Consider the following 23,129-nt stretch of genomic DNA (forward strand, 5'->3'; position numbering starts at 1 on the left):
TTTTTGCTGTTGATCTAATGAATTCAACTTCTATTTCAAAAAGTCACATCATTATCATTCACAGCAAGAGGGGAATTTTGTTAATTTTTATCAATATTTTTGCCCTAAATGAATAATTCGTCATCAAAAGTTTGTCCCATTTTATTTTATTTGATTATTAGAGGTTTTTACAAATAAATAATTTATCGGTAGAAGTATGATCCATTTTATTTTTATTTCTGCAGGAGCGAAAATTTGTCCACGAACGTGTGTTCATATGTTATCATTGCTATTAGTTCGTCAATCAGTATGCCAATTTTTTTGCGATTACTTAAAAATTTCATGCAATGTGGCTTATTAGTTTATACACCACATATAGACTGCGAATAAAAACTTCGATGGTGCATAGCTTAGGAAAGTTAGGAAGATATTTTGGATAATGTGCATTCCCCAATTTCCCATCATTCCTGGAATATTAGCGTATTAATTACAAAATTACAATAAAGGTTAATTCCACACTAATATTTTCACAAAACCAACAAATTTTCCCTTTGCTGTGAATGTTACTGCCATTCACTGGGAACCGAATTGGGCTACATGTGAGCCTTGCGGTTAGCCTAGAAAGGGTAAGGGATCAAAATAACCACCTTGATCGATCCGCATTGTATTGGGTCAGGTCAGTGTGGAAGTATCAAGCAATTGAGTCTCGCACAAATCGAGGTTTCTGTAACTAATTATCAAAAATCGTTATTCAAATATTAACAGAACCCATATGTTTAGGAGAAAATCTGTGTTTTTGAACGTTGCATTTTTTCAACAAGTCATTGACTGAAGAATCAAACAGAAACCACCAGAAGAAGCTCAAACTTCGTTACTTTCTCTTTCCCAGTAAGTCTCCCCATCTTCTTATTAAACTTTCACTCATTGGAGCGAGCTATATGCAGTTTTGAATATCCATGATCGTGATTTTATTCCTTTTAGCTTCCATCTGTGCCTAATGAAGGTAATGACCAATGTGTTAATTCTATTTTCTTATCTGATTCAAATTGTTCAAAGTTTTTCTGTTTTATTTGTTTTTTGATCTTGTTGAATATGAATGTTTTCGCATACTCGTGAATCCTTTGATGTTGAGCTCACATATGACTGATACACTGTGCCTGCTGCATCAAATCTGCCTATATGCGAGCCTTGCGGTTAGCCTAGAAAGGGTTAGGGTTAAGATAGGCCGAGTTTGATAACGATGTTGTAATCGAAAAAAAGTTTGATACCAATTTAACTGCAAGCTTGATTGCACAAGCAATCCATGTTCTAAAGACTTGCTAGCTCTCCTTTTGTTGAATTCGAGTAGTGCTAGCACTAATCTGATTGGCTGTAACATTCACATCGAAGTTTTTATTCGCAGTCTATATAGTAGTGCTAGCAAATTTGTTGAATTCAAATTTGCAGTGCTAGCGCTAGCGTCAATCGCTCATAGCAGCAATCAGATTAGTTGATTCAGTTGCATATAGTTTCTTAATTGGTAGATTTTTCCATATAGTAGGTATCCAAAACTTGTTTATCTGATCCTCAAGCCAAACCGGCCTCTGTTAATTCTTATTTCTGTACCTTGTGCACTGTGTGATCCACTCACCTCATATATGGTACAATTTCATCCCTTAATTACGGTCAAGATAATTACATTATGCATAGAAACTGTTGTGTGTGTGTGTGTGTGTTACCAATGCTACATATGTGTAAATACCACTATATTGATATGCAACACTATAGCCTCGTTTCCTGGTGTGCCCTGCAGGCTGATTGTCTAGGGAAACAATAGTCTAATCTGATCATATACAGTATTACTCGCTAATGGTTGGTCCTCGGAGGAAAATTCAGAGTTCAATTACAAAGACGAAGACAAACTAGAGGCTCATTTCAGCTGCAGGTCTACATCAGCAGGAACTTCCCTAGTCGTAAAACAACTCAGGTAGAAAGGAATAACAAAAAGATGGAGAAGAGACGAAGCAAAGATACATCATCATTATGGTAAAACAACCTCCTCCTTCTCGAGTTTATCTGAAGTGAATTTTCTTTAAACAATAGTAGCTATTTCATTCCTATGATCTGACTCTATTTAGGTTGCTCAAGTCTACATCGGATATGCAAGTAAATGTACTTGGTGGTCAGTCATTCACTATGGACAAAGTAAGAAACTATTCTGAAACTCCTATATTCCTAATCTTACTACAATTTCATTATCTACATTATGATCTTGTTTTCTCTAAAAGAATGCAGCTCATTATTTTTGTTTTTCTCTTTGGCAATAACATTTCCTGTTTATAACCATCTATTGTGCAGGAGCTTCTGGCTGCAAAATCAGCCAAATTTGCTGCTACACTCAAAGAGAATCCGCAGGAAGATCTTGCTAACTTCCTCCAAAGTGTCCCTGCTACTGCGGACATTCTTGAGCTTGTTGCGAGATTCTATCATGGCTTTGAAATTCAAATTTGCAGTCAGAATGTTGTACAGCTCATTTGCGTTGCTGACTACTTGGACATGACTGAAAACCACAGCAAAGATAATTTATTACACAAAGCTATTTCATATTTTCAACAAAGAATCCTCCCTAGCTGGTCTGAAACTATTAAGGCTTTCCAATCCACAGAAAAGGTATTTCAACAATCCTGGAAGCTTGGATTAGTACATGAATGTTTGGACTCTATCATTAGAAAGGCAAAAGCTAGTCCCCAACTTCTGGGCGAACCAATCAAGAATTCTACTGCAAATGCTGATGATAGTGACGAGGATTATGAAGGTTATAAGCCGAATGCAAGGAGAAGGCTCTTCGATCTCAATTGGAAACCAGAGGATCTAACAACATTGTCCCTCCAGCTTTATGAGCTCCTCATGCATGCAATGAATAAGCATGGAGTTCCATCAGAATATGTGGCTGCATCTCTTTGTAACTACACAAAGAAATGGGTTTTCTCTAGCAGTGGAGAGGAAGCACTCAAGAAAAAGTACCAAAAGGACATCCTTGAAGCAGTTGAGAGGCTTTTGCCTGATGAAATAGGACTCCTTCCATGCACGTTGTTGTTTCAAATGCTTCGAGTTGCTATTTATTTGGAAGTTACCTCTGACTGCAGAAATGGGATTGAGATCAGAATTGGAAAACAACTTGACCAGGCAACAGTCAAAGACCTCTTAATACCATCTCACGGATATTCTAAAGTAGTGCAATATGATATTCAATGTGTGAGAAGGATTGTGAAGGTTTTCTATGCTAATTACTCTTCGTCAAATGTAACTGACATAACTGGTCTAATAGCAGTGGCAGATCTCATTGAAGAATTCTTAGCTGAAGTTGCTAGTGACATAGACTTGAAGATATCTACATTTGTCGGATTAGCAGAGATGTTGGTTTCAGCATCCATGGGAGTAAAAACAAACTCGGATGGAACATACAGGGCTGTTGCTATATACTTAGATAAGCACAGGCACTTGACAGAATCCGAGCGAGAAGAAGTGTGTCAGGTATTGGATTTCCAAAAGATGTCCCCCCAAGCTTGTGATCATGCAGCCAAAAACGAATGCATGCCATTAAGGATGGTGGTACAGGTGTTGTTTGCAGGGCAATTGCAGCTTAGAGACACGATCACGAAGGAGGTGCAGAGTTTGGATGAGAAATTAATAAAAGAAGAAGCAGACGAGGTGAATGCACCAAGGGTGGATTTGTGTGAGGGGAAAATGAGATCTGAGGTGGAGAAAATGAGCAAAAAGGTGATGCTGCTTGAGAGAGAGTGCAGTATGATGAGAAAAGAGATTGAGAATAGCTCTAGCCTTGTGGTGAGGAAGGAAAAACCTAGCTTGTGGGGAGAAATGAAGAGAAAGTTTGGTTGCATCAGCAACACTCATGATTCTAACTGCCAATTGAAGAAGAAAAAGTTGCCTCTGAAACCAAAACGTGGACTGTGACATGTAGGCTCTTCTTCCATCTCTTCCATCTACTATTTGTTTTGCAAATAGCCTAATTACTTATTTATTTATGTTTCAATCTTCAGGATGGAATAATACTAATTATTTGAATGATTCAGCATCAAAGTGATAGCTATGTAGTTGCTATCTCTGTATATTTTAACTGCACCAAGTAAAGAAGCTCCATAGAAATAGGTAAAAAAAGTGATGCAAGTAAAGCTTAATCTGAACTGTACGTATATATAAAGCTTAGGGTTTAAAAAAGAACTAGCTTATATCGATCATGTTATTGAAAGATAAAACTCAATGTACGTTGGAAAGATGAGTCATGAATTTGAGTATTTCGCTAAGAAGCTTGAGAAAACCATATCACAATATACAACAGAGCAATCTATAATATTCTTTACTTAGTTCCACTTCGATCTAATCGTCTCATGCTAGTATACACAAATATCATATTGTTGCAATTTACCTCGTATCATTTCATCTCATCACCTTTTCTGCGGTCATCCTTGACAGTCACGCCAGAGACTTCCCAATTAATCATCTCCCATCTATATAACCAATCGTTCACTCTCTCGATCTCTCTCTCGAGCTTTTGCTTCTTTTGGCAAGAAAAAGTAGCATATGATTCTTGCCTTGCATTGATGCCGTTTAATCCTCTTGCAATGAGGATTCCATTTGATCACACCCCATTAAAACTAGTCCTCCTTGACAGATATATACAAATCAATCATTAATCACCACCACTCGACAATTAATGTCGATACAATTATCAAAATCAAACCGTTAATCTCAATGGCCTTTCACTTTCTGTAGAACCAACTGAACCATTTGTCCCACTATGATTGTCCAAATCTATGGTATGATATTGTGCAGCAGCTGCCCCAGGTCCCTTTTGGGTCTGGCCTCCATTTCCTTCATCACTTCCCATGGCAACAACCCCGGCAAACTGCACGTGGCGCTGATCACCGCCGGGGGAATTCACAGGGGACCCTGCAGCTGATGATGCATTGGCAATTGTTGGTGCACCACTCGTGGTTGGGGGCGTGGTGGCTGTACGGCTGCTGCCTCCTCCTCCTGCCTTGACATACCGGCCACTGCCATCGATTTGTGTGCTGCTATCTCCCGGTTTGAAGCACCGGTAGGCGCATGTCAGGATCCAGAAAAGCCATGGAACGGCTACAAGTATCAAACCTACAATGGGATACCATGGCTTGGCTTGTGCACCAGGGAGAAGCATGTAAAGGAAAAGAAAGACTCCTCCAGCCACAATGCAGGTGAAGAAGAGAGCAGAAATGATAGAGACTCTAGCATCTCTTTTTCTTTGCTCCATTGAAGGTGAAATCTATGTCGAATGGAGATGGGAGAGCTAGGTATAGCTCTTTCAATTTTTCCTTTCTTCTTTTCTTCTTGGGGTTCTGGGTTTGTTGATGTCTCTGGGTTTGGATTTGTTTGTGTTTCGTTGTAAGAGTTGTTGTTGCCGGAATTGAAGAAAGTGGTGGTTGGAATTGGTGGAAGGTTTCAAAACAGCTAGTGCGGTGAAAGCGGGGCCGGCCGGTTTCTAACTGCAAATGCTCTGTTTATAACTGATCAACGAGTTTAATTCATGTAGAGAGAAAGGCACGTACCCTATGATATAAATGGCTTAGGCAATGATGATGTATCTAGTCATCAATGATACGGTTAATGTTATACGGTACGCGTAATGTATACGTATGTCCAACTCATAGCTCTCGTCTCGTCATCTTTGACTCTTCATCTTCGGAATATCTAAGCTCTTTCATCTCATCTAATTTGGACACTTAATTTTGTGACGGATTCTCTTAACTAATTTTCATGATAAACTCCAATCTCCCGAAATCTAGAGCGTTTTGAAATTTTCAATTTTCGTTTTTAGTACAAGAATGCTCTAGGGGATTTACAGTTTCTGAGTCTTTTATTAAGGTTTTCTTTCTTAATTACATAACAACAATATGCAAAAACGACTAGTCAGTGAGTCAAACCTTACACTTCCCATTTTGTAATTTATTCTTCAACAGCATCCTGGAAATCGCCACATCCAACTGCAACTAGTATGGTTGTTCAAGCAGAAAAAAATTGATGAATGAAGAAATGACATCGCACAAAATTAAATTAAATTTGAAATGTAACGGCACACAGATAATACATTTAATCATAACAAGACACCAATAAAATGCAAACTCCATTGGAACATAATATACAAACAGAGTAGCTAAGCTACAAAGTATATAAAACCTAGCATTGACACATACTTATTTGCCAATTCCGGGGTTCATGGTTGCAGCTATTTCTCAGCATAACCACTGAGTTTACAGTGACATAGTTCAATGAATCCAAAATGCAGAACCATCGGTCAGTATAAATACACAGCTTTTCGGAATGACAAGAATATATCTGACATGGAGCAAAAAATTACCGGTGGAAACAAAGACGTAATTCTTTTGGCCTTTTCATGTCCTTGAAGAAGATACAAGAACTTAACATTACCAGTACTTGTTGAAGGAAAATCAAGTTTAGTGTGCCTTATCAAACTAGGAATAGGAATAGGAGAGAATGTTCTAGATTTCCCAATCCTACACGGATTGGTATTCCTTGTATTATTAGAACTAGTACTTTGTAATCCCTATATATAGGGCCCCTATTCTCAATAATAATACACACAATTCTCTTTACAATTTCTCTCGAATCTCTTTTTCCTTAAACACGTTATCAGCACGAGTTCTAACCACAAAGCAAAAACCAAAAACCCAAAAACTCCAAAATCTGCCAAAGTCTCCTAGCCCGTGCTAGCCGAAGATTGCAGCCTTCTTGCCGCAAGCTCTGCAGCCCTTCCACGCACACCTACAGCCACAGCCGCAGCCACTGCAGTCCCTGCTGCCCACGTAACCTGCTGTCACGCCCCGGATTTTGAATAACAAATCCAAATCCGAAACATGAATTAATACAACTCACATAAATACAACCTGAATTTTTTTCTCAAAACAACCACACCTCACATCGCTCGATATTACATAAACCAAATCTCAAATTTGTTTATTACAGCACACTCTCACCAAATTATATTGTAAGGCTCAAATGAGCATAACTCACCTCACAATTACAATTGCTGTAAAACTAAAACAAATTCTCTAACCCGCACGATCACCGTCCTGATTTTCCTGACCTGTAGGATTACCCGCTACACAATTTGAATAGTGTACCGGGATTGCAACAACACAAACCCGGTAAGCTTTTGACAGCTCGTATGAGTAAATGAAAGGATTGCACGATTTAAAGTAACCAAATTAACTCAAGCATAAATTCAACTCAAGTATTTTCTTTGCATAATAATTGAAGTGTACAACGTCACTTCAAGCATCAATCAACTCACATCTCAACATGACTACTCAAAAACAAACAACTGTTTACTCAATATATACTCACAGGCTTATGATTTATTTATATAAATCATCCCATGCAGTATATTATACTTACAGGCTTATGATTAATTAGATTAATCACCCCATTCAGTATATCATACTTACAGGCTTATGATTAATTATATTAATCACCCCATTCAGTATGTCATGTCATACCCAAGGGCATATGATAACTCGTTTATCCCCCAAGCAGTATGACAGCAGACAGACTAGAGCTCTAACTGTATCGTAAAGTGTCACCTGGGCCAAGGTTCACCTTACGAATGACTGCTTTCCTCAATTCACTCGACTCCTCATTTAATTCATCTCAACGACTCAACTATCGCACTTTACTCAATTACCCATTATCATAGACAACACAACATCTAAGATAAATCACATATTCCAAAGGGTAATGCTCAAAATATAACTCAGTAAATTACACCATCCAATATATATTCCACGTAAATATATATATACGTAGTCACCCACACAAGAGTGACCACTAATACCAACTATAGTTCACATGCAATAAAATCTAGAAATTCATTTTTATAGTTTAAATACATTTTACTTACCTATGGACCGTAGTCGATCAAGTCCATATAATTTAAAACAAATATTTATTTTCATAAAACAATTTCCACAATTTCTCAATTAAATAAAATCACCGAATTTCGGTTCGTGAATGAACCATGTGCGATTTACTCACCTCGATATTCCCGCTGCGTCTTCAATTTAACACAATACACACCGAAATCGTTCACCCAAGGGAGACCGTCAATCACCTAATCACACATGACCTTATTTTAGCCAATAACTCAAAAACATACTTAAACGACAATCCAACGGTCGGATCGAAATTAAATGATGATCCAACGGTCGGATCCTCACGGATCGCCTTTAGGATCACCCTCCAAAAATCATCACGAAGATCCAACGGTCGGATCTTCCTGAATCGTCCTTACTAACATCTTCACAAATTTATACAAAAATCCGACGGACGGATTCTCACGAATCGCCTCCCTAATCACTGTTTTGCATTTATACGAAGATCCAACGGTCGGATCTTCGCCCATGACCACACAAAGTCATCGGGACAGTCATACGATCAACATGTTATAATTTGAAGTAAAACCGATGGTCAGATCTTCGCAGATCGTAAACCGAAGATAAACCGTAAAAACGTTAAATAGTAACGTCAAAACGTAAATCCATTATTTATCCACATTTTCTAAAATAACCTTGTAATATATCAAAACGCTCGTATGGATGCGTAGATCATCGTCCAGATAATATAAACTCAAAATAAGGTCCGACCCGCCGCCACAAGCGGAGGTCAGACGGTGGTCAACGCGGCGGTCAACGAAGGTCAACCACCTCTGATGCAAAAGTCGTCAACTACAAACTTCTTCAAAATGAAAGGGTGATCAACTTTCATACCTGGAGCTAAGCCTGGTTCGGCCTAGATCGTCCTAGATCAAGCGTTGAAGTTGGATTAATCTCGGCCGCACGATCGGATCCTAGATTGAATCAGAGGCGTTCAAAAAGTCAAACCTTGATCTAGCGGTCTACACTCAAAATCGTGATGAAAGACTTACATGGGGATGATCAGGGGGAAGAGGAGATCACGAAAATGGGAAGGATCGGCCCGTGCAACGCCGGCGTCGACGTTTTCCGGCCGGGTCGGTTTCGCTCGTCTGGGTGTCTTCGATCCAGCTTTCGGGGCAGCGGCGGGCCAAGACCACACCGGAGGGCGTCTGGGCGTGGAGCGGCGATCACGGTGGTGTCCGGGTCCGGGGCTGGAGGACGCCGGAGGAGGGCCGTTCGGCCGGGTCGGGTCGAGCGGTTCGGCCGCGTGGGAGAGGAGAGAGAACGGAGGGTTTCGGGGACTGTTTAGCAAAAATTAGATTTTTTCGTCCTTAATGAAAAAAATCAGAAATTTTTCCTATTTATAGAAAATTCCCAAATTTCAAATATTCATAACTTATTCATACGAACTCCGAATATTGTGTTCCACATATGCACGAGATCGTATCGACGAGCCCTACAACTTTCATGCAGGAAGTTTTCCCAAATTCCGTATGTATAAAAAGTCAATTTCCACGAGCCCCTAAATAACGTTCGATTTCGAAAATTAATCGTTCAAACTAATTCCACAACTTCTCCGAGACTCGTACTCGCTCCCACTATCGTGAAATCATTTCTAAAAAATCCACGGAATTTAATTTGGATTTTTCGGGGTATTACACCTGCTGCCCCTGCAGCCTCCGCATTCCAGCTGCACCTGCAGCCATCGAAACCCCCAGTTTTCTGCAACTTTCTGCAGCAGCCTTCAATCTACCCTCCTGCAATATTCGGCAGCAACTAAAGTCCTCGGCTACCATCAACACCGAGCCATCCAAGCACCCAAGAGTTCAAGATTTCAAGAATCAAGGTTTCAAGCTTCAATTAACCAAGTAAGTTTTTATAATTAAAGTTCCCGCTTTCCGAATTTAAATTCCTCCTTCTTTTTCTTCGGGGACTTGCAACCTCCCTTCTTCTACATCCCACCTTTCTTATAACGTGGGTTCGATCATTGAAAAGCGGAATCGTGGGGATTCACGCAATTAACGAACTAAGAGCGTTCGTAAGACTTCGGACTAAGAGCGTCCGTAAGCATCGAATTTTGACCATATAAACATCATTGTTTCGGTCTAATCCAATTATTCTTGGAAATCGATTTCTTGGTAGCATAGATCGGAAATCTTATTATTAGTTGTCGTGGAAGTTTTAAACTCCGAAACTAATATATTTCTTCTTCTTATTTCAGGATGTCGAAGCCAAAGCTTGACTTTCCTATACTTGACTCAACTGGCTCGGAATATCATAGTTGGGTCACGGATGTTGAGAACCACCTCACTTCAAAAGGGATCCTACCCGTAATTCAAGCACCAAATCCCGACCTCATATTTGAGCGTACGGCTACAAATAATGCCACCGCTCTCATCTTGATGAGACGCCACATGGATAAATCACTCCGATTGGAGTACATGGCAATCAAGGATGCTAGGGAATTATGAGTTGCGCTAGAAGAGCGTTTTGGTAATATTCAGGATACCCTCCTCCCCGACTTGAAAGTTCGATGGGGCAATCTACGATTCGCCGACTTCAAGTCTGTAGCTGAATATAATTCAGAAGTTCTACGCCTCAAAACCATGTTGGGGTTCTGTGGACAACCTGTCACAGAGCAAGAACTAATTGAGAAAACTCTCTCCACCTTCCCCGTCTCAGCTATTTTGCTATCAAAGCAATATCGAACTGAATTCAATACTGGACGGATCACGAGGTTTCATCAGCTAATTAATATCATGTCTGTAGCTGAAAAACATGATAATATCCTCGTGAGGAATTATAATTCAAGGCCAATAGGAACTAAGAGCGTTCAAGAGGCGAATTATAATCATGCACCCAAAGGAGGGCGCAAGGAGCGGAACCCTAAAAATAAGGGACACAACGGACGTTTTGGTCCATATAACCGCCCTACAAAGGAAGGTAATCGTCAGAATGAAGGACGAACACGTGGCAATACATGGCAACGTGGGAGAGGAGGCCGTGGGGCTCCAGGACGTGGAGGAGCCGCCCAAGGCCGTGGGAATGGCGCCAACCCCACTAGGGGACGCCACCCAAGTGCAAATAATGCACCTCAATTAAGGGGAGGAAATCACAATGACATGTGTCATCGATGTGGATCAAGTGAGCATTGGTTCAAGCAATGCAATGCAAGCAAACAATTAGCTGCGCATTACAAGGCATATAGAGACTTTAGAGAGCATGAAGCCAATCTTGCCGAAGAAGAAGAAGAAGATGGTGATGATGCCAACGTCAATCTCACCATAGCGGACTTCAAATCTGACAAAGAATTGCACAAGGATGCTGCAGATTTTGATTAGTTTAGTCCTTATTTTTATTTCCAAGAATTATGTAATGGCAATATGCCTTAGTCAATAAAAGACATTTGGTATTAATTCTATCTTATGTGGCGCATCTAATTAAATATGATGTCTAGGAAAGTAATTAAGATTAGTGGTACTTAAGAGAGCTTTGCTCCACCGACATCTTTCTCTACTTCCCTGGTCCTATTTGATTGGAGTTACCAAACGGATAGAGTGACTACGATTTGTCTACGATTTGATTCTTATGTTGGATTAGATTTTGGTCACGAAACTTTGATGTAATCATTGGCTATTATTAATAAAGTATCGATTTATTTTAAATTCAATGTCTTGGACATATTTTAATTTCGAACTTTATTATTTTTCAGTATGTTTCCCGGAGAGCTAGAATGCCTCGTGGATAGTGCAACTACACATACCATCCTTCGAAATAGGCAACTATTTCTATGGATGACGCCATCTCGATCTTCCGTGACTACGATGGCTGGATCATCTCAATTGATTCATGGTAGAGGTCCAGCCCAATTTATGCTGCCAAATGGCACAATTTTAAATGTCACCGAAGCTCTTTACGCTCCTAGGGCAGGAAGAACCCTATTGAGTTTTAAAGATATAAGAGCCAATGGTTTTCATGTGGAAACACATTGTGAGAATGGACAAGAGTTCCTTTGCATCACCTCTAATGACTACGGACATAAACGAGTCTTAGAGAAACTTATGTGTCGCTCTAGTGGGTTGTATGCAACCACTATTCGAGTCATTGAATCCAACCATGTCATGAGAGATGATTTATGGGATTCCGACACATATAGGCTTTGGCACGACCGTTTGGGACACCCAGGTCGTGACATGATGATCCGTATATTAAAAACTTCACACGGACATCCCTTTTTCCGAACGAAAGGAAGTAAAACTCGAAATTTGGATCAAGGAGGAGCACCTGCGCCTCACGGCGCCTTCCACCTCCATGTCCGGCCACCACTAGCCGGCGCCGCCATCCCCCTGCGGCTCAAGGGTGGCTTTGACGCCACCTCTGCTCCCCTGACTCCAATTTCTACTCCTAAAGTCAATTGTGACTTCATGGCTCAACCAAAATCCTCATTGGTTATTTCTAAAGCCCATTATTCGTTCTGCAAAGCCTGCTCTTTAGCAAAGTTAGGATCGAGACCATCCTATGCAAAGGACACCAAAGAAAATATACCATTCTTGCAAAGAATCCAAGGTGATATTTGTGGACCTATTCAACCATCATGCGGACCATTTCGATATTTTATGGTATTGGTTGATGCATCGACACGCTGGTCACATGTCATGCTATTGTCCACAAGGAACGCTGCATTTGCTAAACTCCTCGCACAAATAATTAAGTTAAGGGCTCACCACCCTGATCATCCTATTAAGTCTATAAGATTAGACAATGCTGGAGAGTTTACATCAAAGACTTTTGATGATTATTGCATGTCCATTGGGATTGATGTTGAACATCCTGTTCCTCATGTTCACACTCAAAATGGTCTCGCAGAAGCCGCCATTAAACGACTACAAATGGTCGCTAGGGCATTGGTAATGCGCACCAATCTCCCTATTTCTGCTTGGGGCTATGCAATATTGCATGCAGCTGTGCTTATTCGTCTGAGGCCCACTGCCACTCAACCCTTCTCTGCGTCCCAGATGGTTACTGGGTATGGGCCTAATGTCTCACACTTACGCATATTTGGGTGTGCAGTTTATGTGCCAATTGCGCCACCACAGCGCACCAAAATGGGTCCTCAAAGACGATTAGGCATTTATGTTGGATATGATTCTCCAACGATTATCCGCTACATAGAACCCTTGACAGGCGATCTCTTTACCGCTAGATTTGCGGATTGTCACTTCGATGAGACAGTCTTCCCGTCGTTAGGGGGAGATAAGAACATCAATGTTCAACAGGAACGACAGGAATTGTCGTGGTCTGTCCCCACTCTGTCTCATCTTGATCCCCGAACCGCACAGTCCGAAATTGAAGTGCGGAGAATTCTCGATCTTCAGAACGTAGCAGAATCGATGCCTGATGCATTTTCTGATATCGCTAAAGTGACGAGATCACACATACCTGCTGCAAACGTGCCTGCAAGGATTGATGTCCCTAAAAGTAGAGGACATGACGCCAACTCAAGAATGCATGAGCATGGCGCCAACGTCCCCACTCACAGTGATGGTGACGTTGTGGCTAGGCCCATGGCTCCTGCCAGGAAGCGCGGGAGGCCTATAGGTTCGATGGATTCTCGCCCAAGAAAGAAAGCGAGTTTGGCACAAAATAATCCATTAATCATCGATGTAAATAATCCATCTCATGAGAATATTCCGGATTACGGTTATGTCCAAGAGACATCATTGGGGGACGCTCCAATGTCAGAACCAACTCCAGAGAATAGAGAGATCTCCATAAATTACACTAGTGTACATGAGATGATGGATAGAAATTCTATGGCGATTGATGATGCATTTGCATATCATATTGCAAAAGGAATTATAGAATATGATGATATCGAACCTCGCTCTGTTGAAGAATGTCAACGAAGAGCAGATTGGCCTAAATGGAAAGATGCGATCCAGGTTGAATTGGATTCACTAACAAAGAGACAGGTATTTGGGCCTGTAACGCAGACACCCCCAGATGTAAAACCTGTTGGCCACAAATGGGTCTTTGTTAGAAAGCGTAATGAGAAAAACGAGGTGGTTAGATATTAAGCCCGTCTCGTGGCGCAAGGTTTCTCACAACGCCCTGGAATCGACTACGAGGAGACATATTCTCCCGTAATGAACGTTATAACGTTCCGCTACCTTGTCAGTTTGGTAGTTTCCGAAAAACTTGACATGCAGCTTATGGATGTGGTTACAGTATATCTCTATGGGGATCTAGATTCAGAGATATATATGAAGGTTCCAGACGGACTTCAATTACCCAAATCAAGTGGCTCTAAACCACGGAGCGCGTTTTCAATAAGGTTAAAACGCTCACTATATGGATTAAAACAATCCGGGCGGATGTGGTATAACCGTCTAAGTGACTACTTGATTGGGAAGGGATATATTAACAATGAAATATGCCCATGCGTGTTCATTAAAAGAACAAGTTCCGGATTTGCAATCGTAGCAGTTTATGTCGTTGACATGAACCTAATTGGAACTCTAGATGAGTTGAAGGAAACTGCTAAATACTTGAAATCCGAATTTGAGATGAAAGATCTTGGGAAAACACGGTTTTGTCTCGGTTTAGAACTCGAGCACCGTAGTGATGGGATTTTGATCCATCAGTCTGCATATACTCAGAGAATCCTGAGGCGCTTTAATGAAGATAAAGCAAAGCCTGTGAGTACTCCCATGATCGGCCGTAGTCTTGAGCCCGGAAAAGATCCGTTTCGTCCAAGGGATGAGGACGAAGAACCGTTAGAGGCCGAAGTGCCCTATTTAAGTGCAATAGGCGCATTATTGTACTTAGCTCAATGCACAAGACCAGATATCTCATTCGCAGTGAACTTGTTAGCTCGACATAGCTCTGCGCCAACACGCCGCCAGTGGATTGGTGTAAAGACCATCTTTCGATACCTAAGAGGTACGATTGATATGGGCCTATTTTATCCCCACAGAGAGAAGAGGAATGACGGAAGAATGGGATCGGACCCCATTAGGCATGGAGCCGCCGTCCACCATAACATAGTGGCCGGCCATGTTGCCGCCAACGCCGCCACCACCATCAAGGGTGGCCGGCCTCACCCTATCCCCCTCCATCAAAACGACAATGATGTTTTGGTGGGTTTTGCTGATGCAGGGTACCTCTCTGACCCTCACAAAGGTCGCTCCCAAACAGGTTATGTCTTTACCATGGGAAGCACTGCGATATCTTGGAGGTCTACAAAGCAGACCCTTGTTGCTACTTCCTCAAATCATGCAGAGATTATTGCTCTACATGAAGCTGTACGTGAATGTATATGGCTAAGGTCTATAATTAGATATATACAAGGAAGTTGTGGTTTGAAGTCTACCACGGATGAACCTACATGCATTTATGAGGATAATGCAGCTTGTATTGAACAAATGAAGTTAGGTTTCATCAAGGGCGACAACACCAAGCATATATCGCCTAAGTTCTTTTATAATCAGCAACAACAATCACTTCTAAAGATTGAAGTGAATCAAATCCGATCAGAGGATAATGTAGCGGACTTATTCACTAAGTCGTTACCTAAATCCACTTTCGAGAAACATGTGAAGAGCATCGGATTGAGAAAGTTATCCGAACTCCCACGATTGTAGCAATCAGGGGGAGATATCGACATCAGGGGGAGTTATGATGTCTACATGTTCGATCTCGAAGAGTGAAGGACGTGTTATGCTCTTTTTGTCCTTCGACCAGGGTTATTTTTATCCCACAGGGTTTTTGTTACCTGGCAAGGTTTTTAACGAGGCAACGGATGAAGCGTCACCACCAAGTTTGAGCGGCACAAGGGGGAGTGTTGAAGGAAAATCAAGTTTAGTGTGCCTTATCAAACTAGGAATAGGAATAGGAGAGAATGTTCTAGATTTCCCAATCCTACACGGATTGGTATTCCTTGTATTATTAGAACTAGTACTTTGTAATCCCTATATATAGGGCCCCTATTCTCAATAATAATACACACAATTCTCTTTACAATTTCTCTCGAATCTCTTTTTCCTTAAACAGTACTCTAATTTCTGAGCAAATAGACTCGTCCAGTTCAGGGGCCGTCGGGAACTATCAATACATATCCTGTAATTGAATCGAAAGTCCCCACTTCCTTTTCTCTTCTTCTTTGAAGTACAGAATACAAAGTAAGAACGAAATAAGCAAGCTCTGACTTGGGCATTTATAGTCTCATTACACAAGAATCTATCGATAATTATATGATTCATTTTCCTTCTTTTACACAACTTTGGTTACTCCATCTGAATCCTTATTTTTAGGACAAATACAGTTTAAACTTTGGGGGCTTCTTTGTTGAATTTCTCATACAACTAAATGCGACAAACATTAGAGAAGCCCCTGCTACCCTGAAGGAGAACGGTCGAAATAAATGCCCTCAGTCAGTGAAGCCAATCCTTAGCCATTGTCGACAATGCTTGGAAAATGTATCTCACACTTAACCCTGGCCAAATTTCTCTCTGCATTATGTTGAAGTCCTAGGTTGACATAGAGTAGGCCAAGAAAACAGGCCTACTCATTAAAGACATCATTCTTGAAGTGATAATTGACCTTGTATAGGATAATATGTAAAGTGGCTAGGAAATTTCATTAAATAGCATAAATGGACCTCCAAAGTGAACCAAATTTAAATTTGCAAAGAACTAACCGAGGATACTACACGCATTTCTACTGATATTGATCATTAAAGGAATATGCACTTGATCAGAAACAAATTTGGTAGATTTTCTGTTCAAATAAGAAGCATATGAATCTGGGTTTGCTTCTAGCATGTCTCTTAGCAAAACCTAGAGGCTAGATTGCTAGAAATAATGTTGATAAGACAATTAAAATAAAACAACAGATTTCATTTGTAATCAAAATAACAACTCCAGAACAGAAATTTGAAATTCTTACCAGAGAAAGAGACATGCGAAACAGAAGCACGTCATAAAAGTCAAAGAAAACTTGGCATCAAATACCATCACTGTAAGAATTAAAGAGGAGAGCCCCATCCACCACCACCAGGAGTTAAAATCTGAAGAATTTCCCCCGACTGCACCTCAACTGTGTTCTTACCACCCAGGTAAATCCTTCTTTTATCTTTTGTGATTAGGTAGTTAGCTCCGCGAGACCCATCCTCCCCTCCTTTCAACCCTCTCGGAGCATGAACACGCCTCTCTGAAAGAATGCTCACAACGACCGGGCGCTTGAACTCTATCTCCCTCACAAGCCCATTACCACCTCTATGATATCCAACTCCTCCACTGTTCGCTCTGAGGGCAAACTGATGCAAAAGAACTGGATATCTCTGTTCAAATATTTCTGGATCAGTCATTCGGGTATTGGTCATATGACACTGGACTCCACTGGTCCCATCCCAGGATGGACCAGCTCCACTCCCACCTCCAATCGTTTCATAATAACCAAATGTGTCATCCCCAAAAGTGAGATTATTCATACAACCCTGTGAACAAGCACAAGCCTGAAATGCAGTGAGTACAACATCAGTAATTCTCTGAGAAGTGAGAACGTTACCACCCACCACAGCAGCCTTATCACTTGGAGAGAGGAATGAGCCAGGTGGAATATAGATTTTCACAGGAGCCAAACAACCTTGATTCAGAGGTATATCAACATCCACCAAGCAGCGAAGACAGTATATAACTGCTGCAGCTGTTACGGCTTCTGGAGCATTCCAATTCCCATATACTTCAGGACTGGTTCCACTAAAATCAAAATTTGCTTCACCTTTAACAGAATCAATTGTAAGCTTCAGATGAATAATGGATCCATCATCCATGTAATCCTCTTCTTCAATAGTGACAGAACTCTTCTCTCCAGACCTGGTTGACTGAGATAAAACTCTAGCAGCGACAGACTTGAGCATTTCTCTCACTGCTTCTTCTGCATTCAGCTGCACATAGGTCATGTAAGCCTGAACCATTTCCAAACCATACTGCTCAATAAGCTCTTTAATAAGAGTAATTCCTCTCTGGTTTGCAGCTACTTGGGCCCGAAGATCTGATAAGTTATCTTGAAGCCTGCGAGTTCCTGGGATCTTTTGTGCCAAGTCATCAGAAGAGGGGAAGCAGAGAAGTTTAGTAATTCCTTCTTCTTGAAAAATCCCCTTTTCAACAAGCTTAAATGCTTTTATAGCAGCCCCTTCTTCCCATATAGACTTGGAAAATGGCGGCATGCTTCCAGGAGTAATACCTCCTATCTCTGCATGATGCCCTCTACTTGCCACAAAAAATACCAGCTTTCCATTGTCAAATACAGGTGTAATAACAGTTATATCAGGAAGATGGCTACCTCCGGCACAAGGATGATTGGTGACCAAGACATCTCCTTCATTCAAATTTTCACCCCAATAGTTGAGCTGCCACCGAACTGTACTAGACATTGCTCCTAAATGCACAGGGACATGAGGAGCATTAGCAACTAATCCCCCGTCAGGTCCAAAGAGGGCACATGAGAAATCTAGCCGTTCCTTGATGTTAGTTGATATAGAAGTTCTCTGTAGGGTCCTTCCCATCTGTTCGGCTATACCCATAAATCTATGATTAAAGATTGAGAGCTGCACAACATTTGCAACCTTTTCTGCTACTTTCAGGGTGCTTGAAGCAGACTCAATTTCAATTTTAATGTTACCATATTTGGTTATCATAGCTTTGCACTTAGGTTCCACTATCACAGTACTATTCCCATTCATAATTATTGCCGGACCCTGTATGACATGCCCATAACCCAGATTCTCAAGCTTGTATACAGGTGTTTCTTGCCACCCATTCTCAAAATAAACCTTGTAGTTACCTTCAACTTTAGGAGAACAAGATGCAGATTCCAGAGCCCGTGGCTTCAATATATTAGTCACTCCTACCCCGCGAACCCTAACATCACTTAATAGGATATTCCTATTCAGTAATTTAAATCCGTACTCCTGCTGGAATAATTCCACAAAGTCCAGATCGTACTTACATTCTCCGTCTTTTCGTTTCTTAACCATGATTGAGGTGTCTGTACCTTCATATCTCAAATTCAAATATGTCTCTGTTTTCATGTTTTCATCTCTAAAACCTTGCTCTTGCAACTTCTGCTTTACTTGATTCAGTAAAGCAGCTTCTCTGTGAGAGGCCTCCTGGACAGAATCCAGACTGTAAACCGCAGAGTATGGCTCCTGTGCCTCTTCAACAACATCTGCCAAACCCATCCCATAAGCACTTAAGATTCCACAAAACCTGTGTATGAATACTTCTTTCATGCCCAACGACCTAGCAATTGCACAGGCATGTTGAGGCCCAGCACCTCCAAAGCAAGCAAGTGCATGATTCTTTGTTTCATGGCCCTTCATCTCAGTTAATTGCCTTATCGGACGGCACATAGTTTCATTGGCAACATTCACAAATCCCAGTGCAATGTCCTCCACTGTCATGTCCTTTGCAGATGAATCCTGGCTCTTTCGATAGGAATTTATTTGCTCAGCAAGATTTTCAAATTCTTTTCTTGTTTCCTCAATATCTAAAGGCTGATCTTCGTTGGGGCCAAATATTGATGGGAAATAATCAGGAATAACATATCCAAGGACTAAGTTTGCATCTGTAACTGCTAATTCACCACCTTTACGGTAACACACTGGACCTGGATGTGCACCCACTGATTCTGGTCCTACCCGAAAAGCTCCAAATTGGAACTTTAATTTTGATCCGCCACCAGCAGCTACAGTATTTATGTCGAGTTGAGGTGCTTGTATGATGGCACCAGCAATTTGAGTTTCCAGAACTTGTTCATAAGTCCCAGCATAACGGCTCACATCAGTAGACGTGCCACCCATGTCAAACCCAATAAGAGGTTTCTCAGTTTCAAGCCCAAAAAGTGTCTGAGAGTAACCCACAACCCCACCAGCTGGACCTGACAAAACAGCTTTGTGCCCTGAAAATCGACTTTCTGGTGCAAGTCCTCCATCAGATTGCATAAACAAAACATTAACCTTACCCAGCCCTTCATCGAACTTAGACATGAACCCTGATAAGTACTTTTTGATTACTGGCGTCAAATATGCATCAACACTAGCTGTTAGACCCCGAGGAACAGCTCGAACCATAGGTGTCAAAGCTGAAGATAAGGAAACATGTTTAAAGCCCATACTAGCTGCTAACCTTTCAACAGCTATTTCATGTTGTGGGTAAGTATACGAGTGCATTAACACAACTGCCAAACAGCTAATTCCCTTCTCCAACAAACCTTTGAGTAATGGCCTTAATGTTTCAACATCAAGAGGCTTTACAACTTTAACCATCTCACCAGAAACCCCTTTAACTAATGATGCAGAAGCAGAATCTTCACTATCATGAATGAGCTCAACTCTCTCGTCAACCTCAATAACCTCCTCATAAAGGTTTGAAGGTTTAGATACAGTGAGGTCAAAAATATTTGGACGAGCCTGGTTACCAATCTGCAGCAAGTTCCGGAAACCCCGAGTCACACAAAGAGCAATGCTTTCCCCTTTCCTCTCCAAAAGTGCATTTGTAGCAACAGTTGTACCCATCCTTATCCACTCTATCCTATCAGTTGGTAACTTTGAACGACGGGAAATTTTCTCCCCCGTAAATTCTTCAAGAATTCTCCGAATTCCTTCTACTGGAGCATCATCATAGTTTGATGGATCAACCGATAAAAGTTTCAGAACACGACCATCAGGCTGACCCGGGATCTGAGCATAAACATCAGTGAATGTTCCCCCTCTGTCAATGCAAAATCTGAGCTTGTTGACATTGGCACTCGCCATTTCTATGGTGTGAGCTTATAGTTGAGATGATCTTGATACGGGAACTGCAGTATCAGCGAAAAAAGAAATAATCAATTCCACAAATAAGTTTCTCATGCAATGAACCAAAATTATTGATTCGAATGGACATACCATAATCATCCTCCCTAGGAAAAAAATAAATAAATAACAGAAAAATCATAAATGATTGGTTCCTCCACTGCAACTCCATATACTAGACTCCTCACTGTGATTGTTTTGTGGGTTTAGAATCAACTTAACTTGCACTGAATACAAGTCGCAGGGCACCATTAGGGACCCCAATAAATAAAAACAGTCATTAATTGAACTCCAACTCCAGTTTGGTGTCATAAGGCATGGAAAAGAAAGAAAAAGAAAGAGAAAAATATTCTGCTTCCTTTTACTTTTTAACTGGGTAATCAATCCTGTCATATCTAATGATTCTAATCACCTAAAACCAACCTGATTCTTAACTATCCATGATTCTCCCATCATTTTTTTTTTTCTCCAAACAGTAATAGCAGCACTCTAAGGGAGCAGATTCATATTTGGTGATTCCAATGGTATGACTGATATAATCAAATCCGAAATGAATCAAATTTTCAAACCAACAGTTGGCAAAAAGTCCCAGAATCAAAGCAGCAGGGAATGAATAAACAAGACGAACCCAGTATCAAAAGCTGATCAACTAAAGAAACCCAGAATGAGATAGATAGAGAAAAGAAAAATGAAGAAAGGTACCTGTGTGGTGTGGTGGGGTGGTTCTTGTCTTGGGAGAAATAGCAGATGCCGCAAATCGATCGGTGTAGTCAATTGAGCTCGCTAGCGTCATATAATCAGATTAGAGTTTGTAGAGTTTGTCCATCACTACACGTGTACACGTGGTGCTGGTTTGGCAAAACTCATAAGGGGTTTTGTCCATTTACCCCATTTCTAGGGATTTTTTTCCCACTTACCCCATTAAGTTTTTTTAATTCTCTCTTACCCAATACACTCTAAGGGAGTCTTCCCTAATACCCCATTAAGATTTTTTTTTTGTTTTTAATTTTTTTTAATACCATTTTACCCCTCACCCCTTTGTTACTTAGAGAGAGAGATAGAGAAAATGGAAGAGAGAGAAACCATAGGAGACTTCGCCGGAGCCCGTCACCGGCCACCGGAATCCGGTCAACTTTCGCCGGAATCCGGCCAACTTTCCCTGGAATTCGGTCATCGGTCGCCGGAATCCGGTCACCGGCTGCCGTCCACCGGAATTTGTTGAAAATCTCACCGGAAAGTTTTTTTGCCCCCAATAGACATCTATTGCCCCCTAATAGAGGGGCAATAGACGTCTATTGCCCCCCAATAGACGTCTATCAGCCATGTATTGCCCCCTAATAGATGTCTATTGCCCCCAATAGACGTCTATTATCCTCTAATAGAACTTTCGGTTGCCATAATATGAACTAATCTCCTAAAATTTAGACAATAAAACTTTGTTTAAAGAAAAAAACGAAGAGATTATATCAATTTAAAAACGTCTATTGCCCCCCAATAGACGACTATCAGCCATGTATTGCCCCCCAATAGACGACTATCAGTCATGTATTGCCTCCCAATAGACGTCTATTGCCCCGCAATAGGACTTTCAGTTGTTAGAATGAGAACTAATCTCCCTAAATTTAGACAAATAAAACTTTGATTACAGAAAAACAATAAGGAGATTACATCAATTCAAAACGTCTATTGCCCCCAATAATATATATTGCAGCTTTGAATTCATCATGACCTGGGGATAAATAAAAGGCAGAAGAAAAGACACTCATACCATCCAGTCATGAACTTCTTTGACGCCCAACTTCTAAAAACTTTGTAAAACGACTGCAGAGAGATGAAAAAGACAATGAATATGACAATTTATATAAAAACACACACACACAAAGAACCAGGTGTCTCAACTTTGCCCACGAAACAAAATAACGAATCATAATCTCCTGAACAAAAAATTTCCACAAAACAAAGAAAATCTTTCCACAAGTAAAAGTTTTAGTCCTGAACTATACACCAAGGATCAAACTAATACTACATTCTAATTGTCCTTCAATACAATAACGAAAAAAATTCAAGTTCTAAACATGATTATGCAGGCAAAACACCTCAATCAGACTATAACACCCAACCTTACCCGAAAATCAATTATCTGAGCTTCAAACTAGAGCATATGGATTGAATCAAACTCGTGGAAAATCAAAAGGAATTTATAGGCCCATAAATCTGGTTCTTAAAATCAAACAAGAACCAAATCGGAGCAAACCACCAAATCGGAGCAAATCGGAGCTCGACCTCTGTTGCTGATCTGCTTTCCCTTCTTTTCTTCTTCTTTGCCG

General features: G+C 40.8%; 3 protein-coding genes across 9 annotated transcripts; 1 reads left to right on the forward strand and 2 right to left on the reverse strand.

Annotated features, from left to right (window-relative positions):
- Window positions 1–1,966: 1,966 nt before the first annotated feature.
- LOC133716385 (BTB/POZ domain-containing protein At5g17580-like) lies at window positions 1,967–4,036 on the forward strand. The gene is made up of 3 exons (XM_062143097.1): window positions 1,967–2,004; window positions 2,097–2,163; window positions 2,317–4,036. Exons 1-3 carry the CDS (start codon window positions 1,967–1,969, stop codon window positions 3,931–3,933), a joined length of 1,722 nt encoding a protein of 573 aa, XP_061999081.1. The 3' UTR covers window positions 3,934–4,036.
- A 286-nt stretch (window positions 4,037–4,322) lies between these two features.
- On the reverse strand, window positions 4,323–5,748 carry LOC133713531 (uncharacterized). Its single transcript, XM_062139574.1, has one exon. It carries the CDS (start codon window positions 5,267–5,269, stop codon window positions 4,715–4,717), a length of 555 nt encoding a protein of 184 aa, XP_061995558.1. The 5' UTR covers window positions 5,270–5,748; the 3' UTR covers window positions 4,323–4,714.
- A 100-nt stretch (window positions 5,749–5,848) lies between these two features.
- On the reverse strand, window positions 5,849–21,644 carry LOC133713530 (5-oxoprolinase 1). 7 transcript variants are annotated; one of them, XR_009848070.1, is made up of 3 exons: window positions 21,505–21,644; window positions 16,893–20,807; window positions 5,849–5,999 (listed from the first exon to the last, which is right to left on the reverse strand). XR_009848070.1 is itself a non-coding variant. In XM_062139572.1 (2 exons), the coding sequence occupies exon 2, from the start codon at window positions 20,761–20,763 to the stop codon at window positions 16,972–16,974; it is 3,792 nt and encodes a 1,263-aa protein (XP_061995556.1). In that variant the 5' UTR covers window positions 20,764–20,807; window positions 21,505–21,644; the 3' UTR covers window positions 16,646–16,971. The 7 variants fall into 7 exon arrangements, 2 of the variants coding, with proteins under 2 accessions (XP_061995556.1, XP_061995557.1); XR_009848069.1 differs by having other exon boundaries at window positions 5,849–6,005; XR_009848066.1 differs by lacking the exon at window positions 5,849–5,999 and adding an exon at window positions 15,988–16,440.
- Between the last annotated feature and the right edge of the window lie 1,485 nt (window positions 21,645–23,129).

This window comes from Rosa rugosa, chromosome 6 (assembly GCF_958449725.1).
Source record: "Rosa rugosa chromosome 6, drRosRugo1.1, whole genome shotgun sequence".
NCBI lineage: Eukaryota > Viridiplantae > Streptophyta > Magnoliopsida > Rosales > Rosaceae > Rosa > Rosa rugosa.

Excerpts from the sequence above, each read along its gene's own strand:
- LOC133713530 (XM_062139572.1), bottom strand. The coding sequence starts at position 20,763 with ATGGCGAGTGCCAATGTCAACAAGCTCAGATTTTGCATTGACAGAGGG.
- LOC133716385 (XM_062143097.1), top strand. The coding sequence starts at position 1,967 with ATGGAGAAGAGACGAAGCAAAGATACATCATCATTATG. Across the intron at positions 2,005-2,096 it reads AAAGATACATCATCATTATG|GTTGCTCAAGTCTACATCGG; the intron begins GTAAAACAACCT and ends GACTCTATTTAG. Across the intron at positions 2,164-2,316 it reads AGTCATTCACTATGGACAAA|GAGCTTCTGGCTGCAAAATC; the intron begins GTAAGAAACTAT and ends TCTATTGTGCAG.
- LOC133713531 (XM_062139574.1), bottom strand. The coding sequence starts at position 5,269 with ATGGAGCAAAGAAAAAGAGATGCTAGAGTCTCTATCATTTCTGCTCTC.